This window comes from Aethina tumida, chromosome 6 (assembly GCF_024364675.1).
Source record: "Aethina tumida isolate Nest 87 chromosome 6, icAetTumi1.1, whole genome shotgun sequence".
Classification (NCBI taxonomy): Eukaryota; Metazoa; Arthropoda; class Insecta; order Coleoptera; family Nitidulidae; genus Aethina; species Aethina tumida.
Genome location: NC_065440.1, coordinates 19,821,891 through 19,843,325, shown reverse-complemented (window position 1 = coordinate 19,843,325; position 21,435 = coordinate 19,821,891). Strand labels below are relative to the sequence as shown.

Here is a 21,435-nt window from a genome sequence, read left to right as displayed (position 1 = left end):
CGTGTGTTTTTATCTTTAATTTCCTTCTGTATCGCAATTCCTATAAAATCTTTTACATACAAAAATATTCATTTTCTTAACACCACATTATTGCACATTTACATTCCATATTACATTCATTTATTGTTGGTTTAAAATGCAAATTTTATTACATACATTATTCAATAAAATTATAAAATAACAAATAATAATAAAAATAAATAAAAAATAATTTAAATTTTTTCAAAACCTTTTGGCGCCATTTAAAACAAGTGTGGTCTTGGTTGCCTCATATTAATTTTTCGAAATATTCATAGAGGGCGACAGTGCATGGTGTCTGACACAAGTTCCACCGTCAGTTTTGGCAACTGTCGTCTTATTTTGACTTTTCGTTTCACGACGAGCATGTTTTTATTTATTTACGCTATGAACTTACGACAATAACGCAAACTTAAACTCACCTCCAACTCTAATTCGTGCCAGTGGTAACGACGTCCCGCAAAATGGTTCTACTCCAGCTCGACGCACAGGTTAATAATGCCCCCATAAATGTTAGGTTAGTTTGTGTAATTTCAAATTTTTTTTTCTTGTTATTACTTAGCCGGCCATCGTCCAAGCAGTTTTCGAAGGATCCCTAGAAACCCTACACACCCTCATTCAACAAAATCATAATGTCAACGAGCAAGGTACGTGTGTTAACGAATAATTCGTTTCTGTGTCGATTTTTCACACGACATCATCTCCTTAAAACTCCACAGACTGTGAGAAACGTACGCCGTTGCACGCGGCAGCTTACAAAGGCGACATGGCAATCTCCGAACTGCTTCTCGAAAATGGCGCACGAGTGAACGCAAAGGACTCCAAATGGATAACACCGTTGCATCGTGCGTGCAGCAACAGCTGGCAAGACACGGTCGCTCTTCTGCTGTCCTATCACGCGGACATCAGCGCCAGAGACAAGTTGTGGCAGACTCCGCTGCACGTCGCCGCAGCAAACGACGCCTTCAGTTGCGTAGAACTGCTGTTGGACCATGTGCCCAACGTGAACGTGACGGATCGAGCGGGCAGAACAGCCCTTCATCACGCCGCCATCAACGGTCACACGCAAATTTGCGAACTCCTCGTCACCAGAGGTTGCATGGTGAACGCCTGCGACAAGAAAGATGTCAGACCTCTGCACTGTGCCGTACAAATGGGCCACATCGAAACTGCGGAGATTCTCATCAAATTAGGGGCGGACGTCAACGCCAGAGACAGGAATTTGTATACGCCTCTGCACGTTACTGCGGCGGCCGGCAAAACATATCATCGTTTCGAGAATTTCGTCAGTAAGTCGTGCGTCGCCTTTCCTCTCTTTGCTTCCGACTATGTGTCCTTGTTTTTTAGATTACGACAGCATAGGCAGAATGTTGATCAGTTTCGGTGCAGATGTAGATGCGCCGAACGCGTACGGCAACACTCCCGTCCATATTTCCTGTCTCAACGGCCATTTGAGTGTGCTGCAAGATTTGGCAGAGGCAGGCGCCGATTTGGAAAGCATCAACTTCAGAGGTCAAACGCCGTTGCACTTGGCGGCGGCCTCCGCTCACGGCGCCGATTGTCTCACCTATCTTTTGACACAAGAAGTCGACGTCAACAAACAGAGCTCGGACGGTAGAACTCCGCTGCACATGACCGCTTTGCACGGCAGATTCTCGAGGAGCAAACCTCTCATAGACAAAGGTAAACGTAAACACTGTCCGACTGAGCCACGTGAACGACGTTAAAATTCCTTCAAATTTTAGGCGCTCTCGTCGATTGCGCTGACAAAAACGGATGCACGGCGTTGCACATTGCGGCCCAATACGGACACGATCTTTTGGCCAACACGCTGTTGAGTTACGGAGCCGACCCCACGAAGAAGGGCTACGAAGGACGAACTCCGTTGCACATGTGTTGTCTCAGCGGATACGTCGAGTGTTGTCGCAAGTTCCTACAGGCGGGCGTCAACCTGAACGTGCAGGACGACAAAGGCATGACACCGACCCATTACGCGGCCTACAAAGGTTCCATCGAATGTCTGGATCTGCTCGTCGCCAACCAGGCCGACATATCGATTCTGGACTCGCTGCTACGTCTCCCCGTGCACTACGCCGCCTCCCAAGGTCACTATCAATGTGTGTTCACGTTGGTGGGCGTCGGCAGTGCAGTCGCCGCCAGAGACGCCATGGGATGCACACCGCTGCATTTGGCCGCCGCCTACGACTTGGAAGGCCGCTGCGTCAAATACTTGCTGGACCACAGGGCAGACGCAAACTGCACCGACTCGAGAGGACTGCTGCCGTTGCATTATGCGGTGGCGGGTGGAAACGAGGCGGCCACCGTCGCCCTTGCAGTGCCCAACGGACAGGTTATCGACGGAGACACGAGGGCGGTCACCACTCTACATCTTGCCACCAAAATCGGACCGCTGTCGCTCGTCAAACCGCTGTTACCCTTTTTCAGGTATCCTTGTTGTCAATCAATCACCCCTAAAAAAAAATAGTACGATCGTTGCTGTAACTTTTACAGAGAATTCGACATCCAGACGTCGGAGGGCGTGACTCCGTTGATGTTGGCCGCCAGAGAAGGTCACACGCAGATCGTGCAATTCTTACTACGCTTCGGAACCAAGGTGGCTATCAGAGACAACAACGACTGGTCTGCGCTGCACTACAGCGCCAAAAACGGCCATTCCCAGTGTCTCACGATGATGATCCACAACAGCGAAAACCCCGATGCCGTCAATTTCGTCGACAAGTAAGTGTGTCGAATCTCTTATCGGAAACGAAACGAAACGTTACGTCGTTATGTTTAAGGAGAGGCAGGACTGCGTTGATGCTCGCCGTTTCCGGCAATCACATCGATTGCGTAAACATCCTGTTGAAGGCGGGCGCGGATCCTAACGTCTTGGACACTGACGGACATTCGTGTCTGTTTCGGGCGGTAAGTTATCGTCGTTTCTTCTCGTTCGAGATTAGCCACGACGATCTGTAATGTGACGTGATTTCTGTTAAAGGTCGTCAGTGGACAAACCAGCATAGCTCAGTTGTTGGTGTCGAGCAGTGCCAAAGTGAGCACACGCGACGTGAACGGCAAGACGGTGCTGCATCTCGCCGCCGCCTGCGGCCACCTGCCGTGTCTGCGCATGATCCTGCAGTACATGAGCGCAGAAGAGGCGACCGCCCTCGATCACCAACAGTGCTCCGCCCTTCACTGGGCGGCCTACAACGGTCACTCCGATTGCGTCGAATATCTGCTGCAGCGCAAAATCTTCGCCGGTCTGGAGGGCAACGCGTTCTCGCCGGTTCACTGTGCCACATTCGTCGGCTCGGAAAAGTGTCTCGAATTGCTCGTGACCGAATTCGGTGAGGGAATCGTCAATTTGAAGGACGGCAGACGGAGGACGCCGTTGCACGTGGCTTCGTTGCACGGCCACGTCGAGTGCGTGAGACTGCTGCTGGAGAAAGGGGCCGACGTGGAGGCGAAGGACGAGGAGGGTCGAACCGCGTTCGTTGCTGCGGCCCAATACGGACAGACACAAGTGGTCGGTACGGAAACACGCAACACCACGCTTACACCGTGGGGTGGACACGTGACTCTCCTTTTAATTCCGTTCGTTCCAGAACTGCTGCTGACGACGACCACCAGCCGAGTGGAATGCGACAATCACGGGAACACTGCCTTGCATCTGGCCTGCTTGAGGAAACACTCGCAAACCGGTCTGGTCATTTTGGAAGACCCAAACAGTCAACAGGTCATCAACATCCTCAACAAGGAGAACAAAACGTAATCTGAACGAATTGTTCGCTTCATTCGATAATTGCTAATAACAAACACCAAACCGTGTTGCAGTCCCCTACACATTTCCGCCCGCAACGGACTGGTCGAAGTGACGAGGGAACTGTTAAAGAAGGGCGCGTCCGTGCTGGTGGTGGACAAGGACGGACTCACGCCGGCCTTGTGCTGCGCCCCGTCCCCCAACGTAGCGCAATGTCTGGCGTTGATACTGCGCACGCTGCCCGAATTCGTTGCCAAAAACCCCATCGAGAACGGTATGTATAACAACGGGACACGCATGCTATTTTTGTTGTTGTTCCACCTTATCCCGTCCTGATCCGTCCCGTTCTCGTTCAGATCCCCTTCGTTTGTTGCCGTTCTACTCGACAATCGAAAGACTCCGTTCCGAAAAGGAGTACAAACACTGCAGCAGTCAAAGTGTGATTTCGATGGTCGCCAATCCGGATTGCTTCGAACTGCACCAGTACTTTCTGAATAAAAAGTGTCCGTTGTTCCACGACCAGATGATCGAAATGAGCAGTCGAAAAAGTTTGGCGGTGATCGAGGCGGATAGTTGCAGCATAATCGAAGGCGAAGACTTTCACGAAAAGTTGGAGCAACGCACGCCCGAACTGACCGGACTGAACCTGCACAAGACGCAGTCCGACGTGTGTATTCTGAACAGGGTGCGTCCGAGAAAAGTGCACGAGAGAAGAAGGTACTTGGGCAATTCGTTCAAACAGCCCTTGGCCAAGAAACAATTCGGCAGGTTCTTCATGGGAAAAAGCGATGTAGACAGAATCGACGAGAAATCTTTGTCGTCAAAAAATATCAATTCGAACGAGGTATCGTCTTATAATTTATTCGTTCTTCAAAAACATACTCTCTTCTTTTAAAGGATACTACCGACACTAGTTCGCTCACCTTAATGATTATGAAAGAAATCACAAAAAACTATCCGAAACTGGCAAAGCAAACGTCCTCGTTTAAAGTAAGACTTGTTCGTTTTCATAATCAACCAACCGGCCACCCCCATTTCTTTTACAGGACTATTTCAACATTTGCGAAGAATTTTTAGATTACCTTAAAATTGCCGGATTAAATAACAGAGAACATTCGCAATATTTGGCGGCACTGTCGCGTTACTTGAACGAGAAACTGAGCAAGTTCGACAACACGAACGAAACACAAGGAGGAGGAAGAGAAGGAAGAACGGGAATCGAATCGGATCGAATCGAGACGATAAATCGTCAAAACGAAATATACCTCCTCTACGCTGGCGACGAACTGGACAGTTTCGTTCAAATTTTAGGCGAATCTACGCGTAGAAAGAACGTCGCGCGATACTGTACTTTGCTGTAGTAATGTCAAGACGTGTTGTTAACGTAATAAACGATGGAGAATAAGACATGTTTTGACGTGTGACGTTCTCTTTTGTAGGTCAACATCATTCGCACTCTCTGTCAGAGTCCAACATCAGTTTGGCTCTGAAGATGGCGGCCACCTGCAACATCTCCGACGAGAGGAACGACAATGCCAACAGCGACAATGAGTTTTACTAGACTATATAACATCACACATACACACGCACAAAACAATTAAAAATGTGATATCTGCGCCTTTTTTGCTACACCGACATTAATATTTATATAATTAACTAATTAACTAACTAACTAACTAACTAACTAACTAACTATGTCTAGTCTGGACTAAATTCGGTGTTTGTTTGTTCGATTATTTTTGTACATAATTGTTTCGTATTGTTTGTTCGTTTCTTCGTTTGTTTGTACGTACTTAATACATAAGAAACGCGTTTATTGCTCTCCACTAACTGACGAAACTCGGTGATGGTATGAATGTGATCGTATTGTTGTTTTACTTTTATACAGCATGAAAGGAAATACATTTTGCAACACACAATTATTATAATATTTCGATTTTTTACACAACGTTTGTTTATTTATTATATTACAAATATAATGATACGAATTATGCTCCTTCTTTTATTTCACACCAAACATTTAAATACTTTTTTACCTTATTTAATTCAGCAGCTCATTTCATTCATTCATTCATTCATTTAATAATTCAATAATTCATTACCTGTACCTTTTCTTGTTGCTGTCCCATTCCCAATTGAAACAAAGGTTTCAAGGTATATCAATCAATCATTTGTTATATTTATTGAACAGAAACCAATGCAACCCAAATAGAAAACAAACAGGACTGGGTACACAAGTTTGGTTTGCATAATTTATGACATCTCCAACTTTCATCTCCACTACTTCCACATTCTCACCTTCAACTCCACCCCCTTCAGAAACTCTCATGTCATCTGTTACCTAAAAAAAAAACAAAATGAAAGCGTAAAAAGTTTTAGAATTGATTGATTGATTGATTGTAATTACTTCACAATAATAAAAAGTGGATCTGGCACCAGTGGTAGTTGACAAGTTGCAAATCTGCGTTATTCGTTCCAGGTTATCCTTTTTCACATCGTATCCGCATTCCTCGTATATTTCTTCGATCGCAATTTCCTCCGTACTGATGTTTTTATCTTCGAGTCCGGCGCAAAATTCCAACGTTACTCCAATTTCGGGCTTGTATTTGTTTGTATCCACCTCACCGTCAAACACTTCTTCGTCGGGTATCTGTTGAAAGTAGGACGAAGGTCTAAATTGCTTGACCAGCACCAGAACGTTCCTGGTTTTGTTGTAAATAATTATTACTACGCCGGGACGTTCGGCAAATAGGTCGCAACTTTTTTCCTTGTTGTTAAGCGTGTAATTCAGTGTGCATTTTCTAGTGTAGATTGTTGGAATGTATTCGGTAACGCAAACATTCGTCACGTCTTCCATGATTGTGCACGATTACCTGAACTGATAAAACTTTGATAAAAACACATATCAATTCGACTATAATTTTGTGTTTTGAATCAACTTAGACAACCCGTCTTGCGCCAATCATACATAACCTATGATAATTCAAAAAAGCGGTATACAGTGTATTCATAAATTTCACAAGTTGTATTATTGTACATGCATAAAATGTCGACAGTGTGTGTGTACAAAAAAGAACACTCAATTCCGATATACGATAAATCAAAGACGATCGCTGAGAAAACTGTTACGATTACTGTGACCGAAATCACCGCAAATGACTGTTTGGTGTGTGTGTGATTAATAATAACAACATAAATCATTACCAAACAACAATTAACGTCGTGTTGAATTTTAGCAAATCAAAGTTAAGGATCAGCAAGATGTTGCATTTAATTTCTACACGGATATCGATGTTACAGACTTTGAGTTGATGAAAAACAATCAAAATTTGGACATAAATTATAGGGAATTTAAAGACGATCTAATAGAAATGCTTCAACAACACCAAAATCATGAAATGTAAAACTTTTAATGGCTACATTGTTTGGGTGTATTGAAAAAGGTTATTGCTTTCAGGCAACTAAAAATCGAAATCATGAACAACTTAAACAAATGTAACTTGGTATTTTATGGCAAAACTAAAATAAAGGTGATGATTTATTTGATCATTGAACTGAAAGAGACAAATTCAAAAGAGATATTTCAAGAGATGAATAACAATTTGAAAATGTATCAGGAACAAATTGAAAATTTAAACAGGAAACTTTCAATGTGGACAACGAAATCAAAGGAACAAGAGAGTTTGGTGCAAAATGCCATTGATGATAAAAAAAAATTACAAGAAACAATTTATCAAGTAAATATATGCATACATTTGTATTCAAATTTCTGTTGACAATATTTCTAATTTTGTAGTATTTGAATAGTTTGGATGGTTCTGTTCAGAAGAAATTGCAAAATTTAAACAGAATGGTGTTGGAAAAAGTATCAAAACTAGACAAGAAACTGAATAAACTGCTGATGGATGTGAATGCAGTAAAAAATGAAACAAACTTAAAGATTGATTCCAATCAGAGACTGTTGAAAACAATGGAGAGCCTCCGATTGGAGACAATAGATAGTGCTTCCATAATTAATGACCTGAAAAAAGAGAACTGCGCCTTGTTGGCCAATAAATATCAACAAGAGAAATATATAACGGAATTAAATAAAAAAAATGATGACTTGAATGATACAATTGTTAATTTACAGACAAAAAATGATCAGCTATTGAACGACCTGGAAAAAATCAGCGTAGTTATTACGCAAAAGAAAAGCGCAAACGACGAATTAACCAAAGACCTGCATCAAGCCAATCACATGCTGATGACGTTCAACAAACATTACGATGCCAAAGTAAAGGAGATACAAGATTTGACTGAAATCCTGTCGGAAAAAGATCAGGCGATGAACGAGACGCGGTTGAAGATCAACAAATTGGTTGAGGAGTTTGAGGAGTATAAGAGTCAGTACAATAGAGAGGGTCTAATGTTGCTCAAACATCAAGTCAAGATGCAAGACGAGAAAATCGCTAAACTGGAATTGAATCTCAGACAAGTCAATAAAAGTATGTAGATAAAAAAAAGTATGTTTTACATTGTACTAATTGTTTATGTTATGTTTAAGTGAACAACATTCTGACCCAAAAATTGAATGAGGATATGTTACGTCCACAGTGAATCTCTTTAATCAGAGTTTATCAATATTTTTATACAATAATTATTTATTTTGTGTTAATTTTCGAAATGGAATAAAATATATATTTTGTTATTTTTACAATTGTGACTTTTATTTGGTTGAAAGACAAAGGCCAGCGAGGAATGGAGACAAAGGAACTGAACACGTTTAATGAAGGCGGGCTAATTGTTATGCATTTAGTAACACACACAAATAATTTGATGGCATTATAAGAATCGACGTTAATAATATTAATAAGAGAAAAAATCGGTTACGAAATGATGGATGAATGAATGAACTTGAAGCGCTCATAATTTCGATAATTGTACCGAAATTGTTTGTTTATTTATTTACATAACTGCCAAACCGTGACTAACTTTAACTTTATATTATTATTTGCTTTGCATAATTCGTAATTACGGTTTGCTTTACGGGTTTCTATTACCTCGATAGATTGAAGTAAATGAAAATAAAACGATAGATTATAATATGTTGTGTTACATTTGTTCGTATGAATAGAGTAAGTGGAGTTTTGTAACGGAATTAATTAGTGATGTGCGGATCGAAAATTGCGACAGAATTCGCAACAGGTCGCCGTGACCCGGTGTCACTCTTTCAGGCACACAGTCTCGCGATCTGCGATCCGGAGTCTTTGTATTTAAATTTGCAGCGACTCTTGTGGAAATTGCGGCTTCTGAAAATGCCGAAATGGGGCCGAGATTTGTGGAGCGGGTAAACGATTCACGAGCCCCGAGCAACGGGCAACGAGCAACGAGCAACGAGCAAGCGAATATATGTCGAGCCTTGAACCTCCTGAAGGTTTGTTTCCCGCGCTAGATGTCCAGTTGATTTTCAAGAGTGCACCGCTCACGAACGGTCAGAGCTTTATTTTGCAAAGGCAAACGCGAACGTGAACGCGACGCGCGAAACCAACTTAAACGACGATTAAATCGTTTTCAGTTCTTTTGGTGCCGTTGAGGAGTTTTAGTAGAACCGCAGCGATACGAACGTAAGTTTCAAGGAAGGTGCTTGTGAAAAATACATAATTTTTGCATAATGCGAATATTAATTGTTTTTTACTGTTTACGGCTGATTGTTGTATAACAACAACTGGTTCAAATTAGCTTTTGCGTTTGAGTTTAAACATCGTTAATAAGCACCTTGTAATAACGTTGTTATAAGGTCGAAAATATAAATCCTCTGTTTCTTTTTCTTTCACAACATTTTTTACACGTTCCAAATTCGTAACAAGATAAATTGAAAGGGCAAAGCGGCGATTGAAGAACGGTGTTGCGTTCGGGTCGCGGGTCAAGTGTACGAATCTTCCTTTAAGTAAATTGGCCCAGATTTGGAATTACACATCGACGCGTTTGTCACTTTCAATCCGCGAACTTTTACACTATTAATTCGACCTTATTCTCCTTTTCCGAGAGCACAGCGTCGCTCGGAATAATCGGATTTAACCCAAATTCACACGATTGTTCATATTTTCAGCAATTACTAATTAAATCGGTGCATAAATTATACATTGGAGTTGCCCAATTTCTAACCGGTTCGTTTCCAACTAATGTGGTTCAAAGTCAACCGCATCCAAAAACACTTCTTCGCCTCTCCAAAGAGGAAAAGGGAATGGGAATTGGAATTGGAATTGTTTGGCTTCGAGTGTTGCAATCGGTCGCTTTAACCTTCGCGTCGGTTTTTTTCCCCTGTCACTGCACCAGCACCAACACCGGTACCCATTTGCTGCACCAGGAAACGATTTCAGCGACGATTACTCTGACGTCACTGTCCAAATTTTATTCCGCCTACATTAATTATTTAATTCATTATTCGATTCGCATTTCCCGAAACAAACATTACAAATTCTTTTGTTTTTCGCTCTTCTGTCCTCAACTGCCTTCAACATCATCAAGACCATCCGTCAAAATTGTCCGTATTGAAAGATTAGCGATGAAGAAGGACGAAATGTGTTTCAGAGGGAAGAACATGAACAGCCATTGAAGGGACGATGAAATTCGTAACGCCAAACATAAATCTTCGACCTTCCGGATCGGAAAGCGGCGACGACGACCTCAGCAACGCGAACACAGAAGACGACCTCATAAACGCATCGTCGCAAACCTCAATTACGACCATAAAATGTTGTCAAATCGACACTGAACAGATACCGAAAACATGTGAGTATTTATGACACACGTAACTACCTAAATGTCACTCAGTCAGTCAGACCAATGAACAAACATTAGTGCGAAGGTACGGTAACTGTTGTTTCTTGAAAATAATCTACATAATAATGTCGGAATTAACATTCTGATTGTGAGCCAATTATTCATTTGCTTTGCCAGAGTTGGAACGCTCACAATTCACCTTCTGCTCTTCTGAGCTTCATTCCCTCACTGTCCAATTTGAGAAAAACATCTCTGGATTCGTATTGGAGACGTCCACATTCAAAGAGACTCTTTGAAACCGTCAAAGACTCGATTGTAAGGACAAAGTGTGTGAAAAGTCCATTACGGATCTGTTTTTAACATTCACAAAGAAAAACCAATGTCGAATGCGCACTTTCGAAACTGGAGCAAAAACTGCGCTTTTCAAACCAAACTCTTGTTAATCAATGTATTGGTTGATTGACACTCGTTGGACGTGTCCATCGTAAATTTAAACAATGCCCAATTTTAATTTTTCTACTTTTACCTTTTGGAAGTATAATTCTCTTCAAAATTCCATTTCCTGCGCAGCAGAAATGATACGAATGACTTTGTGATAATTATAATTTTATAAGTGTAAAGACACAGTGACACAATTTAATAACAGCAAAGCGACAATTTACATAAAGTGTCGTAATTCGTTGCGGATAATTATCTTGACCAACGTCGTTTTAAAACAAAAATATTCCAACGTTATTCATTCCTTTCCTTTCCTTTCCTTTGCTTCGCTTTCGTTTCTTTTCGATGCTCTTCGATAAGTCGTTGATGAACTTGAACTTGACTCAGTTTGGGCATTTGTCCATCGCTCCGAAATCGCCAAATTCGACGAGTCACCTTTTAAATAATTCATGTGCCGCGATGCGACGAATATTTTGTGTGTCGAACGCGGAACTGATTTCATTCCATTCTATGCTTCTCGATTGTATAATCGATCGGCAAAGATTCTCTAAATGGACAAGTGCGTAATTGAATCGGAATCAGACAAACAGAGAGACACGAGCGAAGGCTGAACGGTAATCTGACGTGAATTCTGATTTTCCGCTGCGAAAATCCTCTCAGTCTAAACAAGTGGAAGTATTCAAGTAATTTTTAGGCAGCTGGTTCGCGTGCAGCGTGGCCATTGTCCTCTTGATGTTGGGCACGGCCTCCGTGGTGTACCCCTTGACCACGCTGATGATGGACTTGAGACTGGACATGACTCCGGGACTGCCGCCCTTCGAATGGTGGAAGAATCCCCCGGACGAAGTCCTGTTCCGCGTGTACATCTTCAACATCTCCAACTCGCGCCAGTTCATCAACGGAGAAGAAGAGAAACTCAACTTTCACGAGATCGGACCCATCGTATTCATGTACGTATTTGTTGGTAAAAACCCGCAAATTTCCTCGTAAACCACATTCCAACCTTCACGGACTGAAACTAGAAAATATTCAGCGCACGTTTTTTATATTCTTCAATTTCGTAACGATTCTATCGTTGTGGTAATGTCAAAGGTTGAATTGCATCACAACGCCATTAATTTTTTCATCGGCCGTCCGTCCGAAAGAGTCTAATTGTTGTGTGATTCTATTTTAAGGGAGAAACTGGTCCATTCGAATGTGACTTTCAACCAGAACGACACTTTGACGTACACCGCATCGAGAAAGGCGGTCTATTTGCCGGACTTGAACACAATCGACTTGAACGCGACATTGGTGGTTCCAAATTTAGCGGTTCTGGTAATTTTAATCGGTGGAACGATCGAGGATGCGAAAACTAATTTGACCGATGGTTTTTAGGGAATAGCCTCGTACTTGTCGGACGCCCCATTTTTCGCCAAATTCGGTCTGAATTTGCTGATCAGAAGACTGGACTCGCAGCCACTCAAAAACATCACGATCTACGACTTTTTGTTCAACAATACGGATCCGCTTCTGGATCTGTCCGAAAAAGTGGTGCCTTCCATGGTTCCTACAAACAATTTGGGTATTTTGCACGAGGTAAATCCTTTTAATCTACGCTTTCATTACTTTGACAAAAACGAATCGGTACTTTCAGATCTACAGAAAGTTCACGAATGTGGTGACCGTTTACATTGGAAGAAAGAACGGCCACGAAAAGTTTTTCCTCATAGATCGATACGATGGGTCTGACGTGTTGCCTGGGTACAACAAGAGATGCACGAAAACAATCAAGAACACCACCGAAGGTGTCTCTTATCCTCAGTACATCACCAAACGATCCGTCTTGAAGTATTGGCGCAGAACTTTGTGCAAAGACGTGGATTTGCATTACGAAAGTACTAACTGTTGATTTGCTTATTTACGCAACTTGTTACTGACGTTCTCGTTCCGTTCCAGGCAGCGAAACATGGAACGGCATAAACTCGTACAAATTCGCGTTGCCGCCTTCAACCTACTTCAGAACGAAACCTTTGGTCGAGGACTGCTTTCAAGGATCTCCCACGTTACCGAACGGTGTTGTGGATGTTTCCCCTTGTTATTACGGTAAGTAACACACGCACTCTCTCCTTTATCCTTAACACGATTTAAATTGTTGTAGATTTACCTGTGGCGGCAAGTTTTCCGCACTTCCTCCACGCAGATCCCGAGTTGTTGACGCAAATCGACGGTTTGACCCCCAACGCCTCGCTGCACGAGTCCTTCGTCTTAATAGAACCTGTAAGTGTTATTAGATGTAATCCAAATTGATGATGAACAAGAAATGTTGTTTGTTTGTAGATAACGGGAATTCCCTTACATTCGAAAGCCAGATCCCAAAGCAGTTTGGTTGTTAAAAGCATGAGCGGCTTCACAAGCAGATTGCAACCGTTCGGTGACAAGATCCTTCCTCTCTTCTACATCGAATACGTAAGTTTCGCAGCAACTGAATGTTTTCTTCCTTCGCACATCTAAACGATATTTTATCCTCCGTTTAGAATCAAGTGGGTTTGCCCTGGTACATCTACGTCCTGCTTTATTCCACCGTGAACGTATTACCAATCTTCGAAAAAGTTTTCAGCGGTATTTGCATCCTCCTGGGCGTTCTAATCTTGGCCATTTTCATCAGGAAAAAACGAAAACTGGCCAAGCATCTGTTGGAAAACAAGAAGCTGCAATTCGAGCGCGAAACGTTCCTCAAAGTTTAAGTGATACTACTATTACTACTACTACTACTACTACTACTACTACTACTGGAGTCAATTATTAGACTGACTGAATATTATTGTTATAATTATTGCAAACGTGGCGTGTACTCACGTCATTTAGAGCGGGTCTAGCACTGTGTTTTTTAATACTGTGAAAACAATTAGCTTTTAATAAAAATGTATTTTATTGTTATATCTAATTATGTGTTTGTAACAAATGTTAGCAACGTGTTGTCCCAATTTGTTCGAGTTGTCTCTTCATGTGTAAAAGTGGATGTTCTACAAAGAGACGTTCCTGTTTCTAACTTTCGTAATATTTAATTATATACTGTTAAACAGATTTTACATGACACACGATTTGAATTTAAATTGTTTAAATATTCGACCGTGACATCTGTCGTTCAAGTTGTTAAACGTTGTGTGATGACGTAAGTGTGTGCAGCAGGATCAAGGTTCGACTGCTGTCAAAAAGTGGCATGATGCAGTGCTGATGTAAACAAAGTAAATTTTTGTGCTCTCCTGCGATGTCGTGCGAAAATTCTGGCCTTTTGGCCTTTTTAAGTTGTCAGATCGGTGCAAAAGAACCCGCCCTAAAACTCCTTTTGTCCGTGTTTGCTGGTAAATAGTTTTTTCATTCATGACTACTCTTCACGTCTTTTATTTTTAATCGAATTCCGTTTTATTTTTAGGCTACCCTTTGGCTTTTGTCTACAGAAAATACGTCTATAACAAGGAACCGACGATACAACATCTCTTTTTTACTTTAACCGGATTGAGTTTGGGATTGTGGAATTATGGACTGGACATTTTCCATTGTGTATTCACGATACTATGCACTTATTGTTGCTTATTCTTTCTGCCTGGGACGTTCGTCAGTGTTGTGGCAACGTTCGTTTTCAATCTGGGATATTTGTTGATGGGCTATTACTATACCAGCACCAATGACTACGACATCATTTGGACTATGCCCCAGTGTATCTTGTGTTTAAGACTAATAGCGGTGGCATTCGATTTGTATGACGGACGACAGGACCCGGAAAAGTTGTCGGCCGAAAACAAGAAGGTCGCCTTGAAAGAAATCCCAACATTGACCGAAATGTTTGGTCAATGTTTTTTCCCTTCTGCCTTTTTGGTCGGCCCGCAGTTCTCGATGAAACGATATCAGGACTTTGTGTCCGGTAAATTCAATAACAAAAACTGTCCCCCCGATTCCGCAAGCGCGGCCGCCCGCCGCTTCGGTTTGGGCCTTCTGTATTTGGTTGTTTTCCAAATTTTGGGTCTCTACGTGTCCGACAGTTACATGGAATCCGAAGAGTTCGGCAACGAGTGGATGTGGAAGAAAATGATTTTGATGGGTGTGTGGGGCAGATTCCAACTGTACAAATACATTTCTTGTTGGCTTTTGACGGAAGGAGCTTGCATCTTATTTGGTAATCGTGTTTATCGGTCTCTTTAGCGGATCACAGTTGTTGATCGAGTATCGTTTTGTTTTCAGGGATGAGCCAAAACGGCGAGAAAGAAGACGGAACGGTGAAATGGGACGGAGTGGAGAACATAAAATTGGCCGTGTTCGAAAACACGTTAGAATTCAACGATTACATCGTGGCGTTTAACGTGAACACGAACCATTGGGTTGCTCAGTACATTTACAAACGTTTAAAGTTTTTGAACAACCGACACGTGAGTCAGTTCGCTGCACTGTTTTTCCTCGCCGTCTGGCACGGTTTTCACGACGGTTATTACGTGTGTTTCTTCTTCGAATTTATGGTCATCCTGATGGAGAGAGACGTAAGCAACAGTTTTCGAGCAATAATGCCGTTTAATGCTTACTTATTCGGATTGTTTCAGATTAAATCGATCGTGAAAAAAGACGAACGTTTGTCGAAACTGTTTGGAAGCGAAGCAATGAAAATTCCCCTTCAAATCGTCCTGAGATTGTACACGTTTACGTTCATGGGTTGGTGTCTGATGCCCTTCGGTCTGTTGCAGTTCCACAGATATTGGAGAGCCTTTGGCAACGTAAATTACGTGGGGATCCTGTTGTTTGTGGCGTGGCCGGTGATTTATTCGCCGCTTGTCAAATTAATCTTGAAAAATACTAAAACGAAAAATGCGTAGTCGAATGTTTTGATTCTAGTTTAAATTGCTTTCTAACAACGTTCGACTGTTGCCAACAAACAAACAAACAAACAAACAAATAACTTTTTCTATATATACTATAGTTTTGTTTATTTTTTAGTATTTATTTATTACGAATTTACGATTGATATATTTTTAAATGTATTATATAAGTTCGCGTATTGATTAGGAAACCAGTAGATTCACTCGTCTTGTTTTCCGTGAGTGAGTCACGCAGCTGCACAGCACCACATTTGTAAAGTGTATTTTCTAAAGTCGTTTATCGTTTAATAAATTGTTACCATAACGCTTTGTTTTATTTATATCAATCAATGCACAGAGTGAGTGAGAACGAGAGAATAAAACAAATTAAACAATATCTATCTTTAATTCACTTGCATTATACAATTTGTCAGTTAAATAAAACATTATTAAAATGAATTAACAATGTCACAATAAAAAATGTAAACTCGTCTACGTTTCCTAACTTTAAATATCCTAATCAATCGATCAATCAAACAATCAATCAATCAATCAATCAATCATTCACATACTTATCTTCTTCCGCGTCTTTTTTTTTTCTTTTAAATTTTTCTTATTTTCGCTACCTAACTATCTAAACTGTTTTGGTAGTAGTTGCTTAATCCGACCACAGATAAAAACAAAACAAATAAATTATAAATAAAATCATCCAAATAAATAACTCACTTAAACTAAAGTCTAAACGATAATATAATAATAATAATATTAATAATTGTAATAATTAATTTATGTAGAAAATGAAGAAAACACCGAGACACAAATCTAATTAATTAATAAAACTGGCTAAATAACGATCGAACGAACGAAAGAAAAAGAGGTCGGTCCGTACAAATAAAAAACTCTTTCGTCACAAATATAAAAAATCATCATCATCATCATCATCATCATCATCATCATAATCATCTCTACATATCGCGTTTTCATAGGACTAGTACATTTGGTAAAATTCTTCTTCATCGTCATCGTCATCATTATCATCATCATCATCATCATCATCATCATCACCACTATCATCATCACTGAATAAATGCGCAGGAAGGTGGCGCGACGGGCGCGGCCGGCATCGGAACGCGGACCACGCCCACCGCGCCGTCGTAGGCGTGGCAAGTCGTTAAGTACACTGCGCGCCACAATTATAAATGCATGGATCCCCGAATTGTTGGTGTGCCGGCGCCCCCTCTCACTAAAAAACCGAAGCGGCGAAGCTGTGTTTTTGTGCTTACTTACGTTTACGTTTAGGGAAGAATTTTGAGTTTCAGATAAAATTTGTGCGCTATGCAACAATTTCACGATCAATAAAGAAACGACGACTCGTTGGAAGACGGAGGCGGGAAAAGGCGGCGCGGGGGCGGCAACGGCAACACAACGAATGGCAGTATGTTCCGTACGATCCGAGCGCGGGTCTCTCTGTCTAACAACAACAACAACAACAACAAAAGGAGAAATTAAATGAGGGGCGTCAGCCGATTGGCGATGTGGACGAGAAGACGCAGCGCGCCCGACCACAGCTTCCGCAGCGGGGCGCAGCGCAACGTCAGAAAGTGCCACATGCACAACACACTGGTCAGCTGCAGGATCCGGTAGCACCAGTACAGTCGGGAGATTTGTTTGCGCGCCTTCGGTAACGAGTCGGTCTCCTCCTTGAAGATGAACCTGAAACGGAGACGAGGGGGGTGAGTGAGTGAGTGAGTGTCGAGCAACTAACAAGCAAAGCTCGACTGAGCAGACGGACCTTCTGATTCCGAGGACGTAGTTTTCAATGTAGTTCTCCCAATCGATTTTGGCCACGTCGAAGGAGAATTCTTTCCTGTCCGTCTCGCTCAGCGTTTGACTTAGATTCCTGACGTTCTCGTCGTCGAATTTCCATTCTTTCGTCGTGAAGTACTCCAGACACGTCGCCGCCTTCGTCAGTTTGTCCTGTATCCTCAACATTCTGAAAGCAAACATTGTTAAGGGGACAAAAAATGGGGAGGCGTAGAACTCACATCGGTTTTCCGCCGACGAGCCACGTGAGGCCGTCCATGACGTAGGCGGGCAGCCAGTGCAGCAGCCACCTGTTGGTTTCGTTCCACAGTCTCGAACTGGTGACGGTACCGTCGGGGTACCAGGTGACTTCGCTGAACGGATGTCGGCGCATGTACTTGAAGCACAAACCGATGAACTGGCTCCACGTGATGGGACGGCGCATGCCCGTGCAGCAGTTGTAGACGACGAGGTCGCGCGACTGTTGCGACCCCGAGCGCCACGCCGCCGCAATCATCAGGTTGATGACGCAGTCCACCGGCACCAGGTCGGCCACCTTCTCCGAATGGCACAACATCGTGCGGAAGAGACCCTTTCCTGCGGCGGCGATGATGCCCGTCGGGCCGTTCCAGTTGTCCACCCAACCCTTGAGAGGGCCGTACATGCTGCTCAGCACTATGCTGGGCCGCACGATGACCAGCGGCAAGTCGCCCTTGTTCTCTTTCAGCCAACACTCGGCCAGCGCTTTGGTGAAGGTGTACGTGTTCGGTCTGTCGCCGACCAGCTTCCCCGTCAGCGAATCGACCAGGTTCTCGTCCAGCGTGTCGACGAGGTTCGTGACTTGATCGGGGCCTATCGACGGCGGATAGATCGTCTCCTTCACCTCTGTCCGGTCACAGTTACAGTACGCCGTCGACACGTGCACCAACGCCTCCAGATGCGTCATCTTCTTGCACAGCTCCACCAGTCGCTGCGTGCCCAGCATGTTGATGGTGACGGACAGCTTCAGCTTCTCGTCGAATTTGACGGTGGCCGCGCTGTGGAACACGACGTTGACGGACCGAGCCAGCACTTCCCTGTCGTGCGAACTGATCGCCAGCTCCTTCTGTGTGATGTCGCCCTGGATCGCGTGCACCTTCTGCAGGTCGTTCGGCCGCTCCTTCCTCAGCGGGTCGAACAGCTGCAAGCAACGAGAGCAGTTAGTCAGTCAGTAAGGGAAGCAATAAAGAAGGAACGAAGCGATGGACGTTACCGGCGAGGAGAGCAGCTGCTGCAGTCGTTCCTGCGCCTCCTGCCCCTTCTTCGGCCTGATGAGCAGATAGATCCTGGTGAGGCCGGGACAGCTCCTGAGCAGCTTCTCCAGCAGCACTTTGCCCATGAATCCGGTGCCGCCGGTGATGAAGACCGTCTTGCCCGCGTAAAAGTCCGCGACGGAGCAGCAGGTGGGTCGTTGTTGTTGTTGTTGTTGTTGTTGCGGGAGACTGGCCATGGCGAGATTCAGGCCGACCATTTATTTCGATTTCGGGCGATTCGCTCGTTCGTTCTTCGTCTCCTTTACGCGCACTTTCGCCTTCGAGTTTGCCACGATCATCCGGTTCTCAGCTGGTCGTTTCTCTCACCATCGTGACGGCCACACCTGAAACTAAGCCAAGAAGGTCCGCGTGAAAGAAACATCAACGCAATCGATTGTTCGTTGACAGTTCGACAATTCGAATGACAACTCAGAGTCAGAGTGGGTGCTTTTTATGAGGAACGATGCGGGAACGTTGGACCGATTAGCATGGGAATTGTGCGGCTTATGCAAATGCGCGGGGTCGGGACCGCCATTCAAGATGCGTCTACCTGCCGTAGGTAAAGGTTCTCCGCGGACCGACCGCGACCTTGTACTTGGAACCAGAACCTGTTCTCGCGGCGCACTGTGACATAACGAGGAATGCGGTTCTGAGCTCTTCTCTTTCCTTTTACACGCACGGACCGAATGACTCACGGAGATTTCTCTCGGAGAAAGTCCGCAGTCCGAACGGAGAAGAGAGGAGAGGAGAGGAGAGGAGAGGTGTCAACGATAATAATAATAAAAATAATGAATCGTCGGTGTTTTGACCCGACACCGTTCTCAATTATCGTAAACCGGATGTGGGCAATAAAAACGGTAATTGTCCGTGATGAACTCCATTCCACATTATGTAGATATTAGAAAGGCGCCTCTCACGTTCCTCCGGAAGAGCAAAAAGGCAAAAACGTACCGTTCCAGCAGGAAAAAGAAGTCCAAGTCGAAGGAGTCGAAGCACAGACGCACTTTCATCGAACGTGGAGAAAGAACTGAATGGATTCGTGGACGAGAAGAAAACAGGATCCCACTTTGAAATGTTCGGGGTCACTAGGATGAAAATCTGGGTCGTCTTCTCTCCCTCTTCTCGGACACGCAACGAACAACCGTTAAACTCTCGAACACTCGACTCGAATCTGCATGATTCGAATGGTTCGAGAGTTGCGACAAACCCGATACAGTTTTAGGTACAGTTCAGCCGATGTTTCCGTGCCGTTAATGGCATCAGGTTTTTCGCTAATTGACCGGAATTCGCATGTTTCTCCGCTGACCGGAACCACCACCGACGACTGAGTCTCCTCGTACGCAAATGAGTGTCGCTGTGGCTGACGCTGACGAAGCATTACATCTCCCAATAAAAGTCCCAATTTCGGCTTAATCTTTAAAAGCAATAATCTTAATTCCGTCATTGTTTGCACAATGATATGTTAGAAAACGACACTCGAACAACGATCAAACGATGATACAATCGAGATAAGATCGACGGTTTTTTACGGTTTCTCGCGAAAACAACAAACAGAATAATTATGTGGAGATTAGAAATGCAAAATATTACGTGAGTGTCGCCTTCGTGGGTTTGCCAGAAAAATATCTATTGTTAGTGACTAATTTTCTACATAATCTTTCTCTCTCTCGTTTCGCGTCATTTCAATATTTATAGGTTCAACAAATCTATGCAACTAATTAAAATAAATGGCTTTATCTAATTTTCCATCATTTACATTTTAGAGATGTGGAATCAATCGAATGCAAATTAAAACGCGATAAGGCAAAAAACGTGGCTTTAAATAATTCGAACGAAATGAAGTCATCGGGGGAAGCAGGCGGTGCAACGTTAAGTGACAGTCGCACCGGGGGGTTGGTTCGACGGCCAACCCTAAAACGCCAAATTATAGGTTAGGAAGGAAAAAAGCCCGTAATTAGGGCACCTTTCCCCTCAAGATTTTCACAATTCGGGGGCGGTATTACCGCTCCTCGTGCCGCCAATAAAGCGATTAATCGGTTCGATTGGAACGTCGTCTCACGCACAATTTCCAAGACTTACCCCGTTACAGCGACTTTCCGGCCGCAGTTCCGTTTGGACTTTTCACGCGCCCTTCTCGTTTCCAGTTTCCGGGATTTTCTTACACGACGGTCGGGTAATTTCCACGTAAAAACGGGTATCGGTGTGAAAAAATCAATATCGGTCGGTGTTGCGGTGTCGGATGTGGATGGAGAGACCGCGGAGACAGACACGCACGCACGCACGACACCACCACTCGAGAGCGGCGCGAGAACAAGACGAGAGCGTCGGGCGAGGAATTGGTGTGGCCGGCTGACGCGGCGCTTGCACGAGCTTTTTGGGGCTGGTCTCTCGATTTCGGTCTCGGCGATAGCGGCAGATCGTTTATCAGACACGCGTGCTCGCGAGCTTTCCAGCCGCTAGATCTGCCGTACCGACATCTCGCGGGCGCCGCCCCTTCGCCCGGAGCCGGTATAGAAGATAACCGGCTCTAACG

The 21,435-nt window shown here is 43.7% G+C and overlaps 6 protein-coding genes across 9 annotated transcripts; 4 read left to right on the top strand and 2 right to left on the bottom strand.

Moving 5' to 3' along the window:
* Window positions 1-97: 97 nt before the first annotated feature.
* On the top strand, window positions 98-5,771 carry LOC109602596 (serine/threonine-protein phosphatase 6 regulatory ankyrin repeat subunit A-like). 2 transcript variants are annotated; one of them, XM_049969245.1, is made up of 14 exons: window positions 98-509; window positions 581-665; window positions 738-1,307; window positions 1,366-1,701; window positions 1,764-2,463; window positions 2,530-2,757; window positions 2,817-2,943; window positions 3,017-3,548; window positions 3,624-3,786; window positions 3,853-4,052; window positions 4,135-4,622; window positions 4,676-4,768; window positions 4,825-5,162; window positions 5,218-5,343. In XM_049969245.1, the coding sequence occupies exons 1-13, from the start codon at window positions 483-485 to the stop codon at window positions 5,137-5,139; spliced, it is 3,864 nt and encodes a 1,287-aa protein (XP_049825202.1). In that variant the 5' UTR covers window positions 98-482; the 3' UTR covers window positions 5,140-5,162; window positions 5,218-5,343. The 2 variants fall into 2 exon arrangements, with proteins under 2 accessions (XP_049825202.1, XP_049825203.1); XM_049969246.1 differs by lacking the exons at window positions 4,135-4,622; window positions 4,676-4,768; window positions 4,825-5,162 and having other exon boundaries at window positions 5,218-5,771.
* A 170-nt stretch (window positions 5,772-5,941) lies between these two features.
* Window positions 5,942-6,764, bottom strand: LOC109602595 (uridine diphosphate glucose pyrophosphatase NUDT14). The gene is made up of 2 exons (XM_020019011.2): window positions 6,186-6,764; window positions 5,942-6,119 (listed from the first exon to the last, which is right to left on the bottom strand). Exons 1-2 carry the CDS (start codon window positions 6,633-6,635, stop codon window positions 5,946-5,948), a joined length of 624 nt encoding a protein of 207 aa, XP_019874570.1. The 5' UTR covers window positions 6,636-6,764; the 3' UTR covers window positions 5,942-5,945.
* A 28-nt stretch (window positions 6,765-6,792) lies between these two features.
* LOC109602568 (protein hook homolog) lies at window positions 6,793-8,477 on the top strand. Of its 2 annotated transcripts, none has more exons than XM_049969253.1 (5): window positions 6,793-6,948; window positions 7,015-7,178; window positions 7,236-7,515; window positions 7,575-8,265; window positions 8,325-8,477. In XM_049969253.1, exons 1-5 carry the CDS (start codon window positions 6,934-6,936, stop codon window positions 8,375-8,377), a joined length of 1,203 nt encoding a protein of 400 aa, XP_049825210.1. In that variant the 5' UTR covers window positions 6,793-6,933; the 3' UTR covers window positions 8,378-8,477. The 2 variants fall into 2 exon arrangements, with proteins under 2 accessions (XP_049825210.1, XP_049825209.1); XM_049969252.1 differs by having other exon boundaries at window positions 6,816-6,944.
* A 1,797-nt stretch (window positions 8,478-10,274) lies between these two features.
* On the top strand, window positions 10,275-13,907 carry LOC109602574 (scavenger receptor class B member 1). The gene is made up of 9 exons (XM_020018980.2): window positions 10,275-10,552; window positions 11,676-11,931; window positions 12,157-12,298; window positions 12,359-12,559; window positions 12,618-12,858; window positions 12,920-13,066; window positions 13,122-13,240; window positions 13,301-13,429; window positions 13,498-13,907. The coding sequence occupies exons 1-9, from the start codon at window positions 10,384-10,386 to the stop codon at window positions 13,705-13,707; spliced, it is 1,614 nt and encodes a 537-aa protein (XP_019874539.2). The 5' UTR covers window positions 10,275-10,383; the 3' UTR covers window positions 13,708-13,907.
* A 235-nt stretch (window positions 13,908-14,142) lies between these two features.
* Window positions 14,143-16,132, top strand: LOC109602573 (lysophospholipid acyltransferase 5). The gene is made up of 4 exons (XM_020018979.2): window positions 14,143-14,325; window positions 14,397-15,137; window positions 15,203-15,495; window positions 15,556-16,132. Exons 1-4 carry the CDS (start codon window positions 14,232-14,234, stop codon window positions 15,823-15,825), a joined length of 1,398 nt encoding a protein of 465 aa, XP_019874538.1. The 5' UTR covers window positions 14,143-14,231; the 3' UTR covers window positions 15,826-16,132.
* A 62-nt stretch (window positions 16,133-16,194) lies between these two features.
* LOC109602599 (putative fatty acyl-CoA reductase CG5065) lies at window positions 16,195-21,431 on the bottom strand. 2 transcript variants are annotated; one of them, XM_049968397.1, is made up of 5 exons: window positions 20,982-21,431; window positions 18,863-19,252; window positions 17,853-18,790; window positions 17,600-17,800; window positions 16,195-17,520 (listed from the first exon to the last, which is right to left on the bottom strand). In XM_049968397.1, exons 2-5 carry the CDS (start codon window positions 19,118-19,120, stop codon window positions 17,313-17,315), a joined length of 1,605 nt encoding a protein of 534 aa, XP_049824354.1. In that variant the 5' UTR covers window positions 19,121-19,252; window positions 20,982-21,431; the 3' UTR covers window positions 16,195-17,312. The 2 variants fall into 2 exon arrangements, with proteins under 2 accessions (XP_049824354.1, XP_019874575.1); XM_020019016.2 differs by lacking the exon at window positions 20,982-21,431 and adding an exon at window positions 19,854-20,253.
* Window positions 21,432-21,435: the final 4 nt, after the last annotated feature.

What these genes read in the sequence shown, in the direction of transcription:
- LOC109602596 (XM_049969245.1), top strand. Translation starts at nt 483, where the DNA reads ATGGTTCTACTCCAGCTCGACGCACAG. An exon ending in ATTCGTGTCTGTTTCGGGCG is followed by an intron (nt 2,944 to 3,016) that starts GTAAGTTATCGT and finishes TTTCTGTTAAAG; the next exon opens with GTCGTCAGTGGACAAACCAG. An exon ending in AAAATATCAATTCGAACGAG is followed by an intron (nt 4,623 to 4,675) that starts GTATCGTCTTAT and finishes CTTCTTTTAAAG; the next exon opens with GATACTACCGACACTAGTTC.
- LOC109602595 (XM_020019011.2), bottom strand. Translation starts at nt 6,635, where the DNA reads ATGGAAGACGTGACGAATGTTTGCGTTACCGAATACATTCCAACAATC. An exon ending in CCACTTTTTATTATTGTGAA is followed by an intron (nt 6,120 to 6,185) that starts GTAATTACAATC and finishes TTTTTTTTTTAG; the next exon opens with GTAACAGATGACATGAGAGT.
- LOC109602568 (XM_049969252.1), top strand. Translation starts at nt 6,816, where the DNA reads ATGCATAAAATGTCGACAGTGTGTGTGTACAAAAAAGAACACTCAATT. An exon ending in CAACACCAAAATCATGAAAT is followed by an intron (nt 7,179 to 7,235) that starts GTAAAACTTTTA and finishes TATTGCTTTCAG; the next exon opens with GCAACTAAAAATCGAAATCA. An exon ending in TCTCAGACAAGTCAATAAAA is followed by an intron (nt 8,266 to 8,324) that starts GTATGTAGATAA and finishes GTTATGTTTAAG; the next exon opens with TGAACAACATTCTGACCCAA.
- LOC109602574 (XM_020018980.2), top strand. Translation starts at nt 10,384, where the DNA reads ATGAAATTCGTAACGCCAAACATAAATCTTCGACCTTCCGGATCGGAA. An exon ending in CGTGGATTTGCATTACGAAA is followed by an intron (nt 12,859 to 12,919) that starts GTACTAACTGTT and finishes GTTCCGTTCCAG; the next exon opens with GCAGCGAAACATGGAACGGC. An exon ending in CTCTCTTCTACATCGAATAC is followed by an intron (nt 13,430 to 13,497) that starts GTAAGTTTCGCA and finishes TCCTCCGTTTAG; the next exon opens with AATCAAGTGGGTTTGCCCTG.
- LOC109602573 (XM_020018979.2), top strand. Translation starts at nt 14,232, where the DNA reads ATGTCGTGCGAAAATTCTGGCCTTTTGGCCTTTTTAAGTTGTCAGATC. An exon ending in CCTTTTGTCCGTGTTTGCTG is followed by an intron (nt 14,326 to 14,396) that starts GTAAATAGTTTT and finishes TTTTATTTTTAG; the next exon opens with GCTACCCTTTGGCTTTTGTC. An exon ending in TCATCCTGATGGAGAGAGAC is followed by an intron (nt 15,496 to 15,555) that starts GTAAGCAACAGT and finishes GGATTGTTTCAG; the next exon opens with ATTAAATCGATCGTGAAAAA.
- LOC109602599 (XM_049968397.1), bottom strand. Translation starts at nt 19,120, where the DNA reads ATGGTCGGCCTGAATCTCGCCATGGCCAGTCTCCCGCAACAACAACAA. An exon ending in CTCGTCGGCGGAAAACCGAT is followed by an intron (nt 17,801 to 17,852) that starts GTGAGTTCTACG and finishes GTTTGCTTTCAG; the next exon opens with AATGTTGAGGATACAGGACA. An exon ending in TACGTCCTCGGAATCAGAAG is followed by an intron (nt 17,521 to 17,599) that starts GTCCGTCTGCTC and finishes TCTCCGTTTCAG; the next exon opens with GTTCATCTTCAAGGAGGAGA.